The 19,744-nt window shown below is 40.8% G+C and overlaps 1 protein-coding gene across 8 annotated transcripts in view; it reads right to left on the minus strand.

Moving 5' to 3' along the window:
* The window catches only part of lmo7b (LIM domain 7b), a 45,170-nt gene that overhangs the window by 17,354 nt on the left and 8,072 nt on the right, over positions 1-19,744 (minus strand). For 7 of the 8 annotated variants that reach the window (XM_049598239.1, XM_049598247.1, XM_049598222.1 and 4 more), the window contains 10 exons: positions 18,758-18,864; positions 18,222-18,252; positions 12,124-12,237; positions 11,910-12,039; positions 11,024-11,177; positions 3,832-3,891; positions 2,930-3,098; positions 1,309-1,448; positions 925-1,108; positions 200-814 (listed from right to left, as the gene is read on the minus strand). In XM_049598239.1, the coding sequence (XP_049454196.1) occupies positions 200-814; positions 925-1,108; positions 1,309-1,448; positions 2,930-3,098; positions 3,832-3,891; positions 11,024-11,177; positions 11,910-12,039; positions 12,124-12,237; positions 18,222-18,252; positions 18,758-18,864 (1,704 nt within the window). The remainder of the gene's footprint in view (positions 1-199; positions 815-924; positions 1,109-1,308; positions 1,449-2,929; positions 3,099-3,831; positions 3,892-11,023; positions 11,178-11,909; positions 12,040-12,123; positions 12,238-18,221; positions 18,253-18,757; positions 18,865-19,744) is intronic. The other variant, XM_049598212.1, reaches the window with a different exon arrangement.

The raw sequence follows: 19,744 nt of genomic DNA on the forward strand, positions 1-19,744 counted from the left end.
CTTGTAGATAAAATATAGGCCTATATTAATGAAGGTTCATTAGTACGGTTTTGTTTTTCTCTGTAATGTAGCACAGTGTTAACATCCTTCTCACACCTTGAACTCAAACCATTGTGTTGTCAAAATTAAGACCACTTAGTCTAACTCATCTACCTTCAAAGAGCAACAGTGCTGTAATTGTGATACCCAATGAACTCACATTGCACAGTCTCGGAAGTGAGGACACCCTGGACTGTTTGGTCCCAAAGGGCCTGGCTGTGATTGCAGAGGAGAGACGAGACGAGCCCTCGGACCTCCGGTAACCACGAGGAAGGCTGGCTGAGCTGGACCACGACCCAGCTCTGGAGAGGAACTTATAAGAGCCTGCAGCCTGCTGGCCTCTGCCTTGTTCCACAGCTGGTTCCGCTGATGTCTTCTGGATCTCTTCCTGAGACTTGTGGCTCTGGTGGGACAAGTCCTCCTGAGGATCACCTCCTGGCGGACTAACAGCGTCAGCGCAGGATGGAAGTTCCTTGTGACTCCACATGGATCCAGGTGGATCCCTGGTGTTGGTTGACTTCGTGGTCACATTTGGCTTTAAAGTTGTGGTCAGGGTGGAGATTTGGTTTGTAAAAACATTTTCAGGCTTAGCCAGTTCAGATGTTGGCTGGGTAGGAGCTGGGCTGCCCTGTGCTGTGACTTGAGTCTGGGAGCTGAAGGGGCAGTCCAGAGAAGGTGTGGTAACTCCTGCTCCATCTGAGGCCAAGGAGGCAAGGTGGGTCTCCTCTCCCAGGATGTTCCCATCAGAGGCAGGCATGGCTCCAACTGACGGTCCCTGAGGATACATAAGTCAACATTTTCACCACCACATTTATACTAGTTCAACACAGCCAGGGATACACGCTCAGATCAGGGAGGTAAAACAGAGCAAAACTGTAAACATACCTGGGTGTGAGGTGAGCTGTGGGAGCTCAGTGGAGCCGTGGGGCTGAAAGGTGCCTCTGTGGCGTAGCTGCGGGCCAGCAGAGCCCGAGTATGTGGCCGGAGATCAGAGCTGGATGATTTTGTTGGGGGAGAGGTGGGGTAAGGACGAGGGGCAGGGTTATGTCTGCGTGGTGACTGCTGGTCTCTGGAGAATTGGTATGGAAGAAAGAGGAGCAAAGGTAACAAAAGACGCAGAGGGGGGTCATATTACATGAGTTCACTGTGGCGTACTGAACAGTTACCAATTGAGGTCAGCAGCTTTTAAAACACACTTTAAATTAATTGTTGGTGGCAAAAGAGTTTGGAGGTCAGAGATTTTCCATGACATTTGGATCAGGAGCGTACCTCTTTAGCAGTCCAACTTGTGATTCACTCTTAGTCACAGACCCATTGGACATCTGGTTAATGACATGCTCTCTGTCTTGGGACTTCCTGCGGAGGTCAGACTTGGTGCTCCTGCGACGATTCTTCCACTTATTCAAGTCCTGAAACAAATTAACAACCCGATGATACCTTTGCTCATGTGCATAGAGCTACAACATAATGTCATTATCAATATTTTAAAGCTCAAAACACATTCTCTTTCAATTGATTATACTCTAGGAAACCATCTTCTTGTTGAGATTGAAAGTTTATTCTTGACAACTACAGTTCCTAAGAATTTAAATTTAAGGAATTCATTGGTGTTACTGTAATCAGAGTGTTACAACTACTCACTACACAGTCTATTTGGTAGCGTTCTTGAGCTTATATCTTGATCATATCGCACAATCATCCTTAACAGATGAGTTTGTTATGGTGATGTAGATGTTCAAATTTACATTTCTCTAGAAACCTTCGAGAACACATTTTCGATTCTTAAATCAGCATGGAAGAGAAGTCCTTATAGGGGTTTATCGTTGGCAATTTTGGCCCTGCCAGGTCAAGCCATGCCTTGCAGATTTGCATTTCCTAGATCAGTTTAAACATGCCAACTGTGCCCGAGATGGACCATCTCCACAGGTGGGCAAAAAGCGCACCCGGCTGCCTCCAAGTGGGGAGCGTAGACATCTCGCCAACTAAGCCAACCCTTAATCCCTTTCATCACGTATTTCCCTATCAAACACACATGTGTTGTGACACTTTACTCAGGCTATCAGCAGGAGAACAGAAAGAAAGAAGTTTTTTTTCTTGGTTCTTCGTAACTTTTAACTGAATCTGTTTTTTAAAGTTTCATTTCTCTTCTAAGACCCTGTTCATACTTTAGATATTCACTTTATTTGATGTTTTTATGCTCAATTTCAGTTGTGTAGGAGTCGTATTAAATTACTGCTGATGAAAACCTCAACATTTCCTTATTTTGCTGCTTCACAATAAAAAATTCTAAATAACAAAAATACCAAGGGAATTTATTGTGAAGAATTTAGAGGAAATGAAATGTGTTTATCACCGAATTAACCAAACTTTGTTAACAGCTTTTCTTCAATGTAAACAAGTCTGCGAATACCGCAGGGAGGAAGAGTAAAAGCAGAAACAGCCACAGTGAGATGTGAGATGAAGAGCAGCAGACATCTCCGCAAACAGCTCACCTCCAACAGGTAAACTTCTTTCACCTGCCCTGCTGAGTGATGGAAAAACACTCACAGCAAAATAACAGGTGACCTTTACCCGAGGATCAGTCATCGCTCAAGACAAGTCGTCATCAGATAAAGACATAACTTCAAGTGGGTAGCCCTGCTTTAATGGAGACACAAATCCCTACCAAACTGGGGTGACGCAGTCCGAGTGAAACCAAACCAGTAGATGTGTATGGCGAAGAAAACAACATAAAAGTTTGAACATCAGAAATTTGAACATCTACAATTCCAGTGACAACCAGGCAAACTTCATCTGCTGAAGAGCATACTGCACTAACAGCTGCTAAACTGACCTCGTAGTGAGATTGTTTTGTCAACATCTTTTAATTGTAAGATTCTTCCAGACTTACATCGTGCCACTGAGCTTCACTGTCCTTGGCAGCAACGCTACACTTGCGTTTGTCTTCTTGATTCCACTCTCCTGCCATGCCAGCGTCCTGGTCCACATCATAAATGGTGCTCCCATCAGGAACTTTACGCACAGGGTAAACCATCGGGATGTCGCTGAGTGATTTGCTCCTGGTTCAGACAGACAAAGAGGCAGGATATGGAAATAAATGAATATACAGAGCAAAGATTGTATTTAAAACACCGCAGCAGCGTCGGGTAGCATGATGAATAGTAGGTATTGCAATGCAGCGCACACAGACATGCCATTTAACACTGACAACTAGTTTCTGCTCAGCACACACACACACATCCAGAAAATACTGTACATCACAGGCCGGTACACCACAGGATTAACAGCTGCAGCACGACACATTCTGCATCCAAACAACACAATCCTTAGCAAAGTGTGAGCAGGAGAGCCGCATGCAAGTCAAGTAACGCAGCATTATAAATGGCAACAGATGTTGCTGTCTGGATAACACAACAGCCATGACTTGAAACAAGTAATAGCACTGCTGTGGGCAACAGAGGGTGTCAGACGTGACATTCAAATAACTTACAGCAGCATTTAGCAGGTGGTATATCAAAAACTGTGACATAATTTGATGGGAGGAACCGAGACTGTGATTACAAACAATCCTGTAGTTTGTCATAAATTCTACTGTCAAGTCTCCGCCCGGGAAATTAATAGTGGGAGGTATACCGAGTGCTTCATCTTTATGAATAGGCATATTATGTTTGCGGCATAATTTTCTTTGTAGGTGAACTGAATACAAACAAAAGCACAGCCAGATGAGGCAGCAGCAAAGCAGTGATGATCGGAGCGGTCTCAGATAGCTTTGCCCAAAACTTTAGAACTCACCAAATCCAGCCAGGGTTGACCTGAACTGGTCTCTCACGTGTGACCTGGATTTGATTTGCTCTATAGAACCAAAGAAAAGACTGATAAATGCCATAATGCATTTACATATAAAAAGACACCTGGAGGACAAAAATAACTAACCGCATGGTAACAAATGATAAAGGCCAGTCATGACAAGAGGAAAAACTAAACTAAAAAACACATTATTTAGAAAAGAGGCATTGTATAGCTCACTTAAAGACAAAAGAAGAGGCGATGTTATTTCACAGATACGACACATGTGGCTTTTGTGCCACAGCTGTAACACAAACCTACTGTACCACTCACACAGAAGATTGTGACAGGAAGAATGCATTTAACGCATAATATTTTAGTCAGTTTATTGACCCATTTTTATCCACACTAAACCCTTATCAACACAGAAAGTCAACTAGAAGACATTAGCAAAGCAAAAACAAAGTTTATTCATGTAGGACATTTCATACCAGGTGGAAGCACAATATGCTGCACAACACTGAGCTACCACAGAAGTTGCAGGCACATCACTATGTAAAGAGTGTATAGATAAACCATTAGACATATGTAAACACAATTAAAACAGACACAAATACGCAAAGTAAAACCATTTAAAAAGAAGGAATAAAAATTAATACATTAAAACCAGCAACCGACCAGTGAGAATGAAGATGTGGGTTAAAACCAACAAAAGAAGTAAAAATAAAACAGAATAATTAAGAGCGGTCAACAAGACTAATGAATGGTGCACCTAAAAAGGAAAGTTTTGAGTTTATTCTTAAAGGGAGATAGCACTGAAGCACACCTGACATGATTCGAGAGGTTATAATTTAAGGAGAATTTAATTTCAAAGCGATGTGTTCTTGCAACTGAGAAGAGCAAAGCTCAAATATAAATCAATTAAAAAAAAACAAACAAACAAAAAAAAAAAAAAAACACAAAAAGATATTTTTGGCAGATATATAGATGAGGAAAGGTTGTGTTAGGGAAGTGCATATTTATTTTGTAACACTAGGTGGTACTTGGACTGTAAATAAACTGGGTTTATTACTATTGGGTGGCAAAAAAACTGGAAATTTGTTGAAATACTATATGAGTTAAAAGAAGAAATGTAAGAAAGGGGTAGGGACATAAGTTTTACTTCTATCTACTCCTTTTTGGACACTGTTATCTTTGTCTTGTTTGTTTTTTATTTTTGTTCGAAATAAATGCTTTCATTCATTAATTCTATTGGATGTTCCAGTGATTTGGGGCATAAAAGCTAAAAGCAGTTTTACCAATTTACCTGAGACCCGGGGAATAACCAGACAGCCTGTACCAGATAAACTGAGGGGTCTAGCTGGTTCATAGCTCACAACAGCTACATTAGAGAAATACTGGGGTGCTGCACTGTGTGGGGGCCTCAAATTAAAGCATTAAAATTTTAAAATCCATTCTAAAACTCACTGTAAGCCAGTGTAACGACCTCAGCAAAGGTGTTATGTGGCAATATTTCCTTTTTCTAGTTGAAACTCCAGCAGGTGCATTCAGGAGCAACTGCAGTCAATTGTGATTTCTTTTAAGATAATCTTGTTAAGTAGTTTATTCGACTGGAAATAAAATGCTCCAGTATCCTCCTGGGATAAAAAGCCTTACCTTCGCAATATTTCTTAAGTGATAGAATCCGTATATAACTTAGCTGTTAATGTAGCTCTAGAAAGTGAGGTCAGCGTCCAGGATGACACCATCCAGAGACGCTTGTGACAATTTAAAAAAGATACCCTGTCTAGTCTGTTAGCCTTTGCCCCGACAACCTGGATTTCCAGCTTGTTACAATTCAGCTGTTAAAAAAAAAAAGGGGGGAAAGGGGAATACACAGCTGTGTGTCATCAGGTAGCACACATTGTGTTTCAACAAGCACAAACTCAACAACGATCGGCCTAAAATTAGTGCTGGCACAAAAGGTGCTAGAAATAGCATGATTCTGTTATGGCTATCAAGGTATGACACGACATATGACTCATCTGTTGAACTACTGTGAACTACTGAGTCACTCAGCACGATGCTGTTAGAAAATCATCACGCCGTCAGCACTATAAAAAAGGTGCCAGAGTACATGTCCCACAATACAACGTGCAGTATTTAGGACAACATTAATCAGTAACAGTACGAATTCAAAGCACATTTAGTTTAACTGATGACCTCATGAAACATCTATTTGATAAACAGGACAAAATTTGCCTATCAATGTTAAGTAGTTTGCGGACAGATTAGAGATTTGCAAATGCAAAAATAAGTGCTCTATGCCACTGTGGGACACAAACGAGGTAACAAGTAGGGTAGTGTGTTAGAGCTTGTGCGAACAGTCTGTACAGTGTGTTAGGGACTGTGTGTGTGTGTGTGTGTGTGTGTGTGTTAGGTGTGGATCTTTAGGACAGGAGTGAATGTTCAGGCTTGAAAGAGAGTTTATCAGAGAGATGGTTTTGAGGCTGTCCAGGCGTAGCAGAGATGCCTTGTACTGCAGCAGATGTCACAAGCCAGGAAATGAAGTCAAACACTTCCTCTGAAGAATCCGAACCTTTATGGCTACAGTGAAAGAAAATAAACAAAAATGCATGACTTAAGTACAATACTATTAACTGCAGGCTTAAAAAAAAATAACACAGGAAGTCTTCTAAAGGATAAAAACATAGGATAAACATTTGCAAGAGGTTGGGTTTGGTAGTTTTAGCTTATGTCATCTTTCTTGCGAAGTAGCGCTGGCTATTTTTCGGTGCCAAGTAAACTCGGATGTAGGCCCAATCCCAAAACACCCCTTGCCCCTACCACTTAGGCCCAATCTGGAAATCCATCAGTAAAAAAAAAAAAAAAAAATCTTCCTTTACCTCTGGAGGCACAGCCCGGAGTTTTTCGACTAACGGAAGTGCAGGGGCATCACGCCCTTCACTTCCGGAGGTGCCCCCAGGGAATCGCAGTGTTGTTTACAAATACTTCGGGTAGAAAACCCGCAGAGTTTAGCTATTTATCACATTTTTCACGTCACTGTATCACCGTGTAGACTAATCTGATGTTTGTTAAGTCTATAAACACAATGACTGAACAAACGTTACTATTTCTGTGTGCACGTTTTGTAATTAACATGGTTATCGTAGGTTAGCTGGGCTAACCATTAGCTGTTAACGTTAGCCTTTAGCGGTGTCTGTAATAACCATAGACTGTATGAAAATAAGGTAATAACTCAATATTTTTTTCCAGCGGATATCTTAATTACAACATGATTGAGCTAGCAAAGCAGTTTTGTGTTGCTATGTGTGGTATTTATTCAGTTATGGAAAATCACGATGTCTAGAAAGCATCAGTGGCTGCAGCTGACAGGGACAGTTAGCAAAGCTAACATCAGGACATTATCTGTTAAAAGCCTCCTGTTGTTGGATACGACATGAAACTACTCCAGTTAGCTCAATCATGTTGTAACTCAGACATCCGCTGCAAAAAATATTTTTTTCACATTGACGAGACGGCGTTTTGGGTGGAGTGGTCGCTATGGACGCGGAGCTTGCTGTTTCTGTAGGTACACATTTCCTGGGGACACCTGCACGTCTCGGCCACGCCCCTCCATTGTGATTAGCTAAAGCGCAGCATCGTTCAGACTCAAAGCCCCCCCCCCAGTCGTCTTTCACACAGGGCTGCCGACAGATTCTACAATGTAAATTGCAGAATCTGTCTTGACAGATTCTTGTCTTAAAATTAACTTAGGCCTGACTCCTACTATGCCAATGTCTCAGTAGCTAAATAATAGGGATGAGCAACTGCACAATTATCTGTATCTGTGTCCGTACCTGTTTAAACTAAATACATTTTATGTAAATGTATCTGTATGTGGAATGGGCAGATTTTAGACCAGGACTGGGTGGAGTTTCAACTGGAAGTGGGTGGGGCCTAATCTGAGGTTGTTATTTTAAGACTAAAATCTCTTACGACGTTGGACTAGAGAGCTCCACTGGTGGCGTTGTAATGAACCAGTGTTCTTTTATTTTTTTTGGATAACTTGTTTGATCGATTTATAGCGTGAAACTTCAGCTGTGAACGAATTGTCAGCATCCTGACAGCCACAAAAGGATGCCTATGAGCCCACACAAGTCAAATCATCACTGCAGAAAATGCCATATTTGCAATGTGCGCCAACACTATTCACGTCTGTTGAAGTGAACCCCAGCATACTGATGACATATCAGGTATTAACGGTAGTCCAATTTCATTTTAGAAACCACTACCCCTTGTAACTGTGTTCCTAGGGACAAGGTGGCACTCAAACACGAGGGGTAGGGGTAAAAATATGAATTGGGATTGGGCCTCTGTATTATAGTGAAGTTAAGCTGGATTTAGATGTAGCAGAGAAAAAAATATCAACAGAAGATATTTAACCACATGCCATCATGTTACACAGCAGGTTATATTTGGACCATATACAAAAAGATACTCTATTAGTTCTACATTAGATTTTACCACAGTAGTTACAGTAAGTAAGGCTCCTGTGTGCACACAGAGCCATGCAATGTTTTTCATGTTTTTTTTTCCTTCTTTAAAGTTGCCAGGATTACTTGCTGCTCAAGCAATGCATCAACAACTTTGCACATTAAAGCCAACAGCAACAGCACAAAACTGCAGCTTCAGCTTTACCTTGCATTAGTTTTAAGTAAATCTTAAAGCTTTCACACTTGCACTATCAGCAACACCTTGCATCATAGAGCAGTAAAAACAGCCAACAGACCTTAAGCCTTGCATTTTACGATACCAGGGCCTTCTCTGGGAGCCGAGGTAAATCGTACGCACACGGGTCTCCTCTTCAGGGGTCCAATATCGGGGTAAGAAGCGGTCATAGTCGGGGTTGTTAGATGTCTGATGAAGGGTCTGCTGCAAACGCCGGAAATACAAGTCATCTAGGACAGGGTCTGCGTCAGTGTAATCGTCCTCTGAGTCTTCCTCACACAGAGCTCTCAGGAAAAGCTCCTCATCGATGACACACTCGGGAGGACACACAGTGAGGTGGGGTTGAGGAGAGAAAGGGGCATCTTCAATGCTGCAGCAAAGAGCGGTATACCCACGTGGATGTTTATGATGATCACACAGACATCACTTTGGATAAAATAGTAACACAGAGTTTCACAGAAATGATCTCTGAGCTGCTCCAAAATGTTAAAAGGCAGAAGTATGGCTGATGATTAATGCATGGAGGCAAAGTCACAGTTTTCTGTGGATAAGGTTAGGCTTATGCAACGTTTTTTAGTTTCAAAGCAGTGGAGTGGTGGGTAGTGTGGTTGAGTAATGACAGAGCCAAGCAGAGCACCGACAACACGCTGGCCTGCCGCATCAAATAGTGCGTCTACTTCTGAAAAAAAGTCTCTAAACAAAAAAAAAGTCTTTAAACAAGATTATTGTTTAAAAACAGATAACTACAGGTCCACGCTCGGCCTGGGCGGTTTCACTCGTGACACACCAGTGTATTTAAAAATCTGATGCCATTTTTCACTATCAACTTCATTTATCCAAATTTGAGGTGTAGTGTGACATACAACATGTTTTTTATAGTGCAGTCTGTGTCTCTGGGGTCTTCTTCAAAATCTGCTGTTCTCTGGCTAACTGCAGGAGTCAGCGACACTTTGAAGAAACTGTTTTGGCTTGTATTTCTAGTCTCCACCTCTGAGCATCCAGGGGGCATGCTCTAGGTGCATTCAAAACAAAATCATCACTCTCGTCTGGCATTGCAAAATAGCTGCATGTTCACCAAAATGGCATCATTTATTACGAGTGCAGAGGATTACAGATGAAGATATTTTTTACAGTGTATTTAGTCAGCTTCTGTGTCAATGCAGCACGCGCTGAGAAATTTATTGTGTCTACTGACCGCATTTAGCATCAACAGTGACTGGATATCCAATTAAAATGTGGCAAATTTCTCCTTAAAACTTGGAGAGAGCTGCTGGTTAGAGGATGTATTGTAGTGCTCATCACATGCCACCAGAGGTCAGTCTCTACTGGAAGAAAGATGGCAACTGCGAGTGGTGGGGATGACGTTACAGGACAATGAAACAACCAGCTAGCAATTGCATATATTTACATCTAACTCAAAGAAATTAAGGGTTTATTTCAACCAAACCAGAGTTGGTAATTGTTGGAACAGGTGTTGGGTAATAAATGCTAATACTGTCATATACCGTATACCCCACTGAAATTTCAGGAAGGTATGAGGGTATTTAAAAATGAATAAGGGCCAAGACAAATACCTGCTTTTTTTTTTTTTTTTTTTAAAGATATTTAATCTATAGGACAGTCAAGCGTTAAAGGGGGAGAGAGAGAGGGAGTGAGTGAGTGAGTGAGTCAAACCCGGGCCACTGCGGCAACAGCCTTGTATATGGGGCACCTGCTCTACACTAAGCCACGACGCCCCTAATACCTGCTTTTAACTATGCATTTTTGAATGAAGGTTGCCTTGCAAAACTTGTGTCCATTCGGAGGATTGGTTGCGCACGTCCTTAGAAATTCACAAATCTGCAAGATGCAATACACTCATGAACCACAGGGGCAGTCTTGGCAGAACAAGAGAAACATACTCGCCATTGTCACGACGTGCTTGATACATAACATCTACAAAGGTGCCAGTGTCACTTCTGATATGAAATATGAGAATTATTACCATCTTGTGTGTGTTGTGTGAAAGTAACTATGAATGCGTGCCTTTCTATATCACTGATTTGTGCTTAGAGTGAAGAAAAAAATCTAACATAAGAAACACCAAACTGTCTTGAGGAGATCAGTCCCTAATTCATTAACAAGCGTAAAAGTTGCAACAAATTATTTTTCAACAAAAACTATCCATGTTTTTCCTTTTTATAGATATTATTGAACCCAGTTCTTATAGCATTTTTGCCACATACAACATCAGGAATAAAGCAGCTTAGCAAAAATATTGTGTGTTACTGTTAGACTCAGGAATGAAACAATATTTTCCCAGGTAGGTTCAAACTCAAACTTCACATAAAAGAAGGTCATAAAACAAACACAGAAAAGAAAATGTTGCACCAACACAAAAGAAAAATGATGAAATAAACTGCAGACAGTCCTTTTTGCAGCTGTGAATGAGTGAGTTAGTGGCAGTAAGTGAACTCTCTGTGTACAGCAGCTGATACATTCACAGTACCTGGAGAGCGGACTTGTGGAGCCCCTTCCATTCGCCTCCCATCCTTGTTTTCCCCGGAGTAGTGGTGCCTGAATACAACCTTTGTTTTGCGGGGTGGAGGGCTGTGTGTTCTCCATCTTGAACACCTGCTCAGCTTCCGCGTCACTTCCACAACCTTGAGACAACACAGACACGCGCAAAATGAGCAACAGAAAAGATTAAAGTTTGAAGATCAAGGAAACATAAGGTAAAATCAATTTAAAAGAAAACTGACTGAGCCAAGTACACATAAAAGACAGAGTCTAAATCTCAGAAGATAACAGAGGAGAACCTTTAGTGGGTGACCGAGTCTTCACACAGCCAAGTATTCTGCCCTCTCCCATCACACACACTTTTATCACCACAGTGTGGAACTTGTCACAATCTGTCAGTGACGTGCACTGAGACCGAGCACGGCAGAGTACAGACAGAAGACACAATGCGTAAGGGGATCACAATGTTGTTGATCCAACTGAATTTGGTTGATCGAGCACAATAACATGTTTGCATGGCGCATCATCAGTTTATTCTAATTCATAAGTTACATCTCAGTTCTGGCATGTTCGATTGCACACTGACGGTAATAAGTAAATCATCTCAGGAAAAAAAAGTTTGTGAGGACATGATGACCTCCAGTCTAGCAAAGGTTGCAACAGCAGTTTGTTCAGCAGGGTTAGCCTGCACAGAGAAAAGAGCTCTGACATCACAGTATGGATCATGCTGCATTATAATAAAGGGGTCACTATTGGTCACAGTGTACTAACTTTCTTTTACAGCAAACAAATGACAAAAAGAGATCACACTTTGGGTGGTGTGGTATGCACAAGTCATAAAACAGGATTGTATTGAGATGCACCAGTGAACATACCGTCACTGTTTGGGCGGAGGACTCGGGACTCTAGAGAGTCGGTGCCATCTGCAGAGTTCTCCGTCTTGTAGCTCGTCCTCTCTGGGAACCAGCTGTCTTTCACAAACACATTACTGCCCTCATCTAGAGCCTGGATTAAAAGGCAATGTTTATGTTAAATACAAACATAAATACATTACCTTCACAGTGTTAAAATCCTAGAAGAGTAGCTTACCTTGGACAAGGCCAACCCTAACAGCCCCTCAAAGGCTTTGAAGTTCAGCTGAGGGCCGCTGTAGAAAGCATCTAGGTTTGCCTTGCGACCCAGCCAGTAGATTGTGATGAGAACCTGAGAAAGAGCAGACAGAGTCACATGTGGACAGTGACAAAGTACATTTACTCATGTGCTGTACTGTAGTACTGTAGTTTTTGAGTATCCTCCCTTACTTGGGTTTTTTTATTTTCGGAAATGCATTTCTTTGACAGCACTACATTTGAAAGACAAATATTGTACTTTTGACTCCACTACATGTCTTTGAAGGCTCTCGTAACTCATTACATTTGATTTTTTTTTAACTTCAGAACTCCAGATCACCCATGGCCATACCTCAAGTCTATGTTTAGAGTTTTGAAATGAAGAATGATTCTTATTGATTTAAATGTTTGCTCTTATTGCCGCACACAAACTCCAATCACAGCCTACAAGAATTTGTCATCCAACCTGTAAAGCATGCCGAGGTACGTAAACATTTGTTTAATTCTAGATGAATACATTAAACAAAGTTGTCTGTGTTTGTAGTAGTTGCAGGTCCCCCCCAACACTAATTAGTATCTATTTCCTAAAATGGACAACCAGAGCTACAGCAAGTACCCTCTGGTTGAAGGTGAGAGACAGTCAGCACGTAGATTGTTGGGCACGGGGAAATGGAGATCTGTGTGTGGATCTCGGGGAGTACCACCAGTTGGTCCAGGAGCTTCGCCTCGATAATGGCTGTTTCCAGGCATATTTTAGGATGACTCGGGGGCAGTTCAACCTGCTGTCTATCGTCAAGATGTATAGCTCTGGGTATCCAGCAACCACTACCACCAGTTTCTCCTCCATTGTTTACCAACTGTAAACTTGTTGTGACCACTACAGAAGGCACGCCTCTCAAATCATCCCATTGGACAATGGTAAAAAAAAGCTGAGATGACATTGGGCGCTTTCCTTGCTCTGAGTTGAAGTTTTTTCAACTTGAGTTCAGAGCGCTCCGGCAAAAACGCCAGGCACCTCGAGCGAAAAAGCTTAATTCTCATTGAAGCAATTACAAAAACCACCCCCAGCTGCTACAACTCTAAACAACTTATCTAACTAAAATAAAGGGGGAGTGAACAAGGTTAACCTAACTGGTAGCCTCTTCCTTACAACTACAACAATAATGGCCATCAGCATTGCAGGCAAGACCTTGATTTTCCAAAAGTCAAAGTCAAAAGCTGCCACTCTGTAGCTCCTCCCGTCTCATAGCAGGTTTGACAGATGCATGTCAATCTGTGCCTGACAACGTTATGTTTTCAGTTGAATCAGAGAAGAGGATACGCTGTGAAAGACCAAAGAGAAACTGCTGAGGGGTGCTACATTTCAGAAACTTGTTTTTAGAAACCAAAACATAAGAAAACAAAGATGCTGTTAAAGGGATAATACATACAGTATAACTGTATATGTACAGTAGTGTTAAATATAGATTTATCAATGCATATGAATTCTGAATATTTGAAACTGTTTCAATGTTCATTTTCTCCTGTATCGATACACTGATACCAGCTGTGCTCTTTGTCTCTGTGCTGTTCTCTGCTCTACCCAAGAAAGGTCAGTGTTGTCATGTTATAGCTTTGTTATATTCATCTTTTCATAAGGAAAAAAAAAATGTTCTCAATGTCATGTCGTTTTTCTGTGGTATTAAAAATGCTATCGAATGAATATATTTTTCAAGGTAGTGCATTAAATTTAGAAACTCCAGCGCTGTGACAACACTGACATACAATGTTTTAGGCTAAATGTTAATGCCAGCATGATAAAAACAACAATGCTAACATGATGATGTCAATCAGATTTCATGGTCACCATCTTATTTAAGTGTTAGCATGCCAATATTAGCTAATCAGCACTAATGTTATTTCTTTTCCTGGTATTTGCAGATTTGGGCACATGAGGATGGTGCTAGATGAGAAGGCATTGGATGCTGCTAACATGGCTAAAAATTACATAAAACCAAGTCTGCCAAAATAAGACATCTAGGGAATTTGTTTTTCCCTTTCTATAGCGCAGCATGATGCCCTTCATAAGACAGCTTTAAACACTCTCCATGGTGCCAAGCGCTGCTGATAGTGAGACACACACACCTGACAGGCATTAGTAAAGACAGTGAGTAAAGGCCTGTGAAATATGGACCTCTCCCTGGCATTTAGTGTTTTATTATTTCAGCAAGCAACGCGTTCTGGACATGATTTATTCTTCATTTGCCTTGAGGCAAGGAATTTCTCTCTCTCTCTCTCTTTTTTTTTTTTGACAGACGGCCTTTCTCCCTGGCAGAGCAGCAGCCTGTGTTGCAAAGGGATTATCCACTAGACTACGTGTCAGAATTTCTATATCTGTATCTTAACAAAGTCATCACAGAGCAGTCGGCAGATAGGAATAAAAAAGTAGGACCTTGAGAGTTATGAATAATTTAATAAATATTTTATGGCACAATGCTAGTTAGATGAAGAAGATGAGGACTTTGAGTGATAATAAATGCCTCTGCATGGATTCCCTATAATGCTTGATCAGTGTCTGTAGTGGCTTCCTTACTGGTCAACTGGAGACATTCACTGAATACAGACATTATATCGGAGTTCTAGAAATCATTTTAGTATCAATATAACTTTACAAAAGGTTTGCTTTCCACATTTTGCAGCACAAATGATGTACAGAGAGCCACTGTAATACGCTGGAGCAAAAAAAGGAAATGCTTTCAGCTATCAGAGCCAGTTTGAATCATTTAAGCCAACGTTGTTTTCAGTTTTCCCTCATTTCTACAACCTGAGAGTCAACAAGCATTAAGTGCACGTGCAAGTCTTTAGCACATAGACAGGATGTGTTCATTATTCTCTTATAGCCTGCCACCTACCTCATGCCAAGGAAATTATTACACTGCACATAACAGCTCATCATGGCTTGATCCGTTTTAATGGTGTTTTCAGCCACGTATGATTTTATTTATTGTAAATTATTCAAGAACCCTTAAATTACTCATCATGTCCCATCAACAATGGGCCTAATCCACATCAGTGCTGTGCGGCCAAATGAAGCCAATATAGTACTGCCAAAAAGTACAGTTCACTGAATGGTCATTTGAGTTCGGCTCCAAAACAGAAACCCTTTCTACACAGAGAGACGTGACAGGCGTGACATGCACCACAACAGTGTCAGCCTCTGTGCGACATACAACATATGCATTGACAGCGCTTTATAAACAATACCAATGGCATAACATGGCAATAACAATCATTTATGGACTGTTGCATGGCAGCTGATCTTGTCCTCTGATCGGAAGGTAAGGAGCTCCCAATTCAGACATTTTTTTGCCGCTGTTCTTCTTTGAGTTAGCTGCTAACAGCTACATTTTAAATCTCCCACGGTGGATTACACACCTAACACATTGTCACACTCATGCCACCCATGATGACCTCTTCCCAGGTTCCTGTTTATACAGACATCGTTTTAGAGCTGTTACTACCTCCAATGTGGGCTTAAAGGTGAGACAACTCTGTCCCCCCCATTCTGTGACTGTACCTTTTATACAGAATGACGATGTGGCATAACTGCGTTTAATTCCCACCTTAAAGAGGCAGTGTAAAAGAGGCTAGAGTAAATGCCCATGGTACCACATGTTAATATGCCCAACTTTACAGAAAAAATTAACATGTTTACATCCTGGTACAAAAAACATTTTTGGTCTCTTTAACATTCACGAGGTTAATCTTAACTGTTTCCATTTTATTAAGGCTTAAACTTACACAAAATTAAAGGCGGGGCTGCTTGAGTGTCAAGCTGTCTGCGAGGCATTGCTACAGTCTGAGTCAGATCCACCTCTCGCTCCTCCACAGCTCCAACCGCTCATCCAAATATAGTCGCTTCTGGCTCCAAAACAAAATCCCAAGATGGCGACGGCCAAAATGCCAAACTCAAGGCTTCAAAATTAGAGTCCGCAAAAGAAGGGGTGACATTACAGTGGCTACATCCATCATTTTTACAGTCTATGATTCTGGCAGACACTTTCACAGAACATGACTTATATTGGATTAGCTTTAGAAACTGTAACAATAAAACAGGCTTATAAAACATCCCTCCAAATAAAGCAACCAATTCTCACTTAATCTGAATGTTTAGGGTGCAACAGTTCATGTCAACATTATTCTCCATTGCATCACTGCTGTATGTAAAAACAGTGAGGCTCAGCATTAAAATTTACTGTTAGAAACAACCTAGCTTCAATTATTTGTCTATGTGCTCGGAAACCTACATGGAAACATGGATTTCAATGGCCCCAAATTGACCCTAATTGGTTAATTCAAAGAAAAATGCTACACCCATTTCAAAAGAAAGAGTGCTCTGACAAACAGCCTCATTACTGGGTCCGAGTTGTCGGCTATTGTGCGACTCAAATGAGGTTTCCCAGATAACCAAACAACCTCATAAGCTTAGGAAACATGTAAAATACCAGCAGTGCACACAAGCGTGCACACGTACAGCACTCACACGTTCCACACATATAAAACACACATGCTTGTGCAGGAGAGACAAGACTACAGATACAGTTTAAAAGGCACGGTGATGAAATATAAGTCTACATTTTAGTGCAGACTATCTGGGTTTAATGCCAGGTTTTTGGGGATCAGCCTGAAACTTAATAAATCAAAACAACCCTCTTGACCGTCATCACCCTGATTCTTCATGCTGGCAGCATCAGGAGCTGGAACCTGTGTGCTTAAGCTAGTGGTGTCTGGGTTGATAAACAGGATGTTGACTACTTACCATCTCATTTATACCATAAACCTTCAATTTATAGCCCAGGCTATTATTTGCTTACATCACTGAACTCAACGGGCTGATATTTGGGACAGGCCTTTAATTCATTTTACACAGAACTGTTGCTCAGCAAACATGGGGTTTATTTAAACTTGGGGTGGGACTCACCAGAGGCTTATTATCACGATACAATATTATGGTGATTTTAAATATGTTGCAATATGCTGAGTATTGCAATAAAATATATTGTAATATATAGCAATTTATTACCTTTTTTCAGCTATAAATTATGTCCCCCAAGGTAAACTTTACAATCTGTTTTATCTAATAAGATAAAGTTTTCAGTCTGTTCCTCTCACCTCAGCTATTTTTTTGCAGCAGCAAAAATGTATCTAGTGAACTGAAAAAGCAAATTATTCTATTATTCTAGTAGGCCACCTTAAGTTTAATTTGCATTTTTAAAATTAATGATTTCTATAATAAAAAAAATCGATACTTGGCACTGTGTGACGATACAATATTGCCACACAAAAATAATATTGCGATACTATGCTGTTTTCCCCCCAACCCTAATTTAAACCAATATGAATATTACTTGAATAGAAATTAGGCTTCAGGTAATATATCAACAACATATTAATAATAAATCATTCATTTATCTAGCTCCAAGAAGACAGCGCATCAGAAATAGAGAGTTACAGCGCCTGAGGATTATTGCACTCGACATCCTGATTAAACTATACTCACAACTTACATTAATTTTTACGAAAAACTCTTAATTCTTTTCATCTGAGGACCTTTATGGACTAAAGAAATATGAATAACTAAAAATTGGACACATAATTTTGACTTTATGGCCCCTTCAGCAGTGGAGAGTTGTCTCTGAATCATTCTATGTTCCTCATGGTTTCAGTAAAATGAACTGAATGATTGAAATTATGGAGACTCTAACCAAGCTAACAATATGTAGCATCTCTATATTGACAGTAGTTTAAACATTTATATTTGTATATGTGATCTAAACAGCTAACTAATGTTAGCTCAAGTGGGTAGCCAAAAAGACGGTTTTATACATCCAAAGAACTTCTGTAAAAATAAACTGCTTGGCAACCAGACCTGGCGTCAAACTGAGACAGGCCTTTATTTGCCAAAATATGTAGCCACACCAGGCTAGTAGAAGGGACTGGGTGTTTAATTAGGACTATTCTTTTAATTGAAGTTTTATGGTAGGTAAATTCAGTGGTAGTGTTATAAAATTGAAACAGCACAATTCTGGTTAAACTTACATTTTTGAGTCTTCTGTTGCTTTCATCTCGCCTGAAACGAAAGGAAAAAATGAAATAAATATCTCTATAGAGGAGAGATGCTCCTAATGCTGCTCATATAGTTACATCACTTGCACTGTAAACAAGACAAGAGCTGCTAGGGGAAAAAAGAAAGTGACATCTCTTAAGCCTTCTCATTTGAATGCTCTACTAATAAAGTACTTATCAGAATTTAGACAGGCTATCATCTCTTATAAAGCAGTAGCTTGTCATCAGGCAAAGCTCATACCTTTAGGAATGCAAAGCAGCTGTGAGACTCAAACTGTAAACCTTTATCAGCACAGGTATTACTATAAAAATACCTCAGTGTTAAATGTGCTCAACACAGCTGATACAGCAAGCTTTAGAAATGAGCAGACACTGTCACATTACTCATGTTAGCTGACCTTCAGAAGCAAAAGTGTTCTCCTCTGTGCTGCCATGAGCTCATGCAGCTTTGGAAAGCTGTACACATACACTTAACCTGACATGACACTGCTTCAGTATGACAACTGTACCTGAGGTTTGCGCGAGTGGAGAGGTCCTGCAGGTCTCCGGGATGAAACAGCTGAGACACGTTCAGTCCCAGTTTCCCACAGGCTTTCAGGAATACATTCACATTATCCTGGAGAGCAAAATTACAGAGACAGCAAAATGAGAGCAGGTAGAAAACTGGTAGAGAGTCAGAGGAGGTTGTTGGTGTGGTTTAGCATCAAATGAGGACAGGTGAGCTGGCTAAATGCCACCACCAACCTCACATGGTTTTTTGGTTTCATTGGGTATCTAAAAGTAGCAGCAGCAAAACATTGCGGTGAGGTTAGAAGGGTTGGTTAAACAGTCTCTAATAAAAACACCATATTACAAAATAAGTTTACCTTTAAGAAACTTTAGGACACAGAAACACGACAGCATTACGCTCTTAGCCATTGTATTTAGCCCTCCAGATCATATGCTATTGCACTGGGACGCCTGAAAACACAGACAAAACCATGTCGGCTTGTAACGCTTGCAAGGCCGCAGGACGAGGAGTAGTTTGGTCCACGGAAGATACTGCACGTCTCCAGATGTGGAATGTAGAATACATCAAACGGCAACAGTCTACAGCACAGAAACATGAAGGGTTTCCTCCAATTTTAAGTTTATCTGGAAGTGAGGGGCTTCATATCCGCACTGCAGTGCCACGTCAAAGTAAAAAAATAACTGCGTCAATATATATAGTGTGAACGGAGAGAGGACTGAGTTCAGTTTGTTTTAAAAGGACTATATGGGAGAACAGCCTCTAAATCCTAAATCAGTTTTAAAAATCAAGTTGCATCAGGCACAAAGGAGAAACTTCAGACATTCTTCTCTCTAATCTCAAACATGAACACACAGCAAGACTTGAAAATAATGGTGCCTCACACACTACAGGATATTATTAAAATTATCCTGCCAGAAGGTGCATGAATGCACCACCTCATGTGACCAAGACCGATGTAGTGCGACAAACAAAAGCAGAAGGCTAA

Source organism: Epinephelus fuscoguttatus, linkage group LG2 (assembly GCF_011397635.1).
Source record: "Epinephelus fuscoguttatus linkage group LG2, E.fuscoguttatus.final_Chr_v1".
In the NCBI taxonomy this organism is placed as follows: Eukaryota; Metazoa; Chordata; class Actinopteri; order Perciformes; family Serranidae; genus Epinephelus; species Epinephelus fuscoguttatus.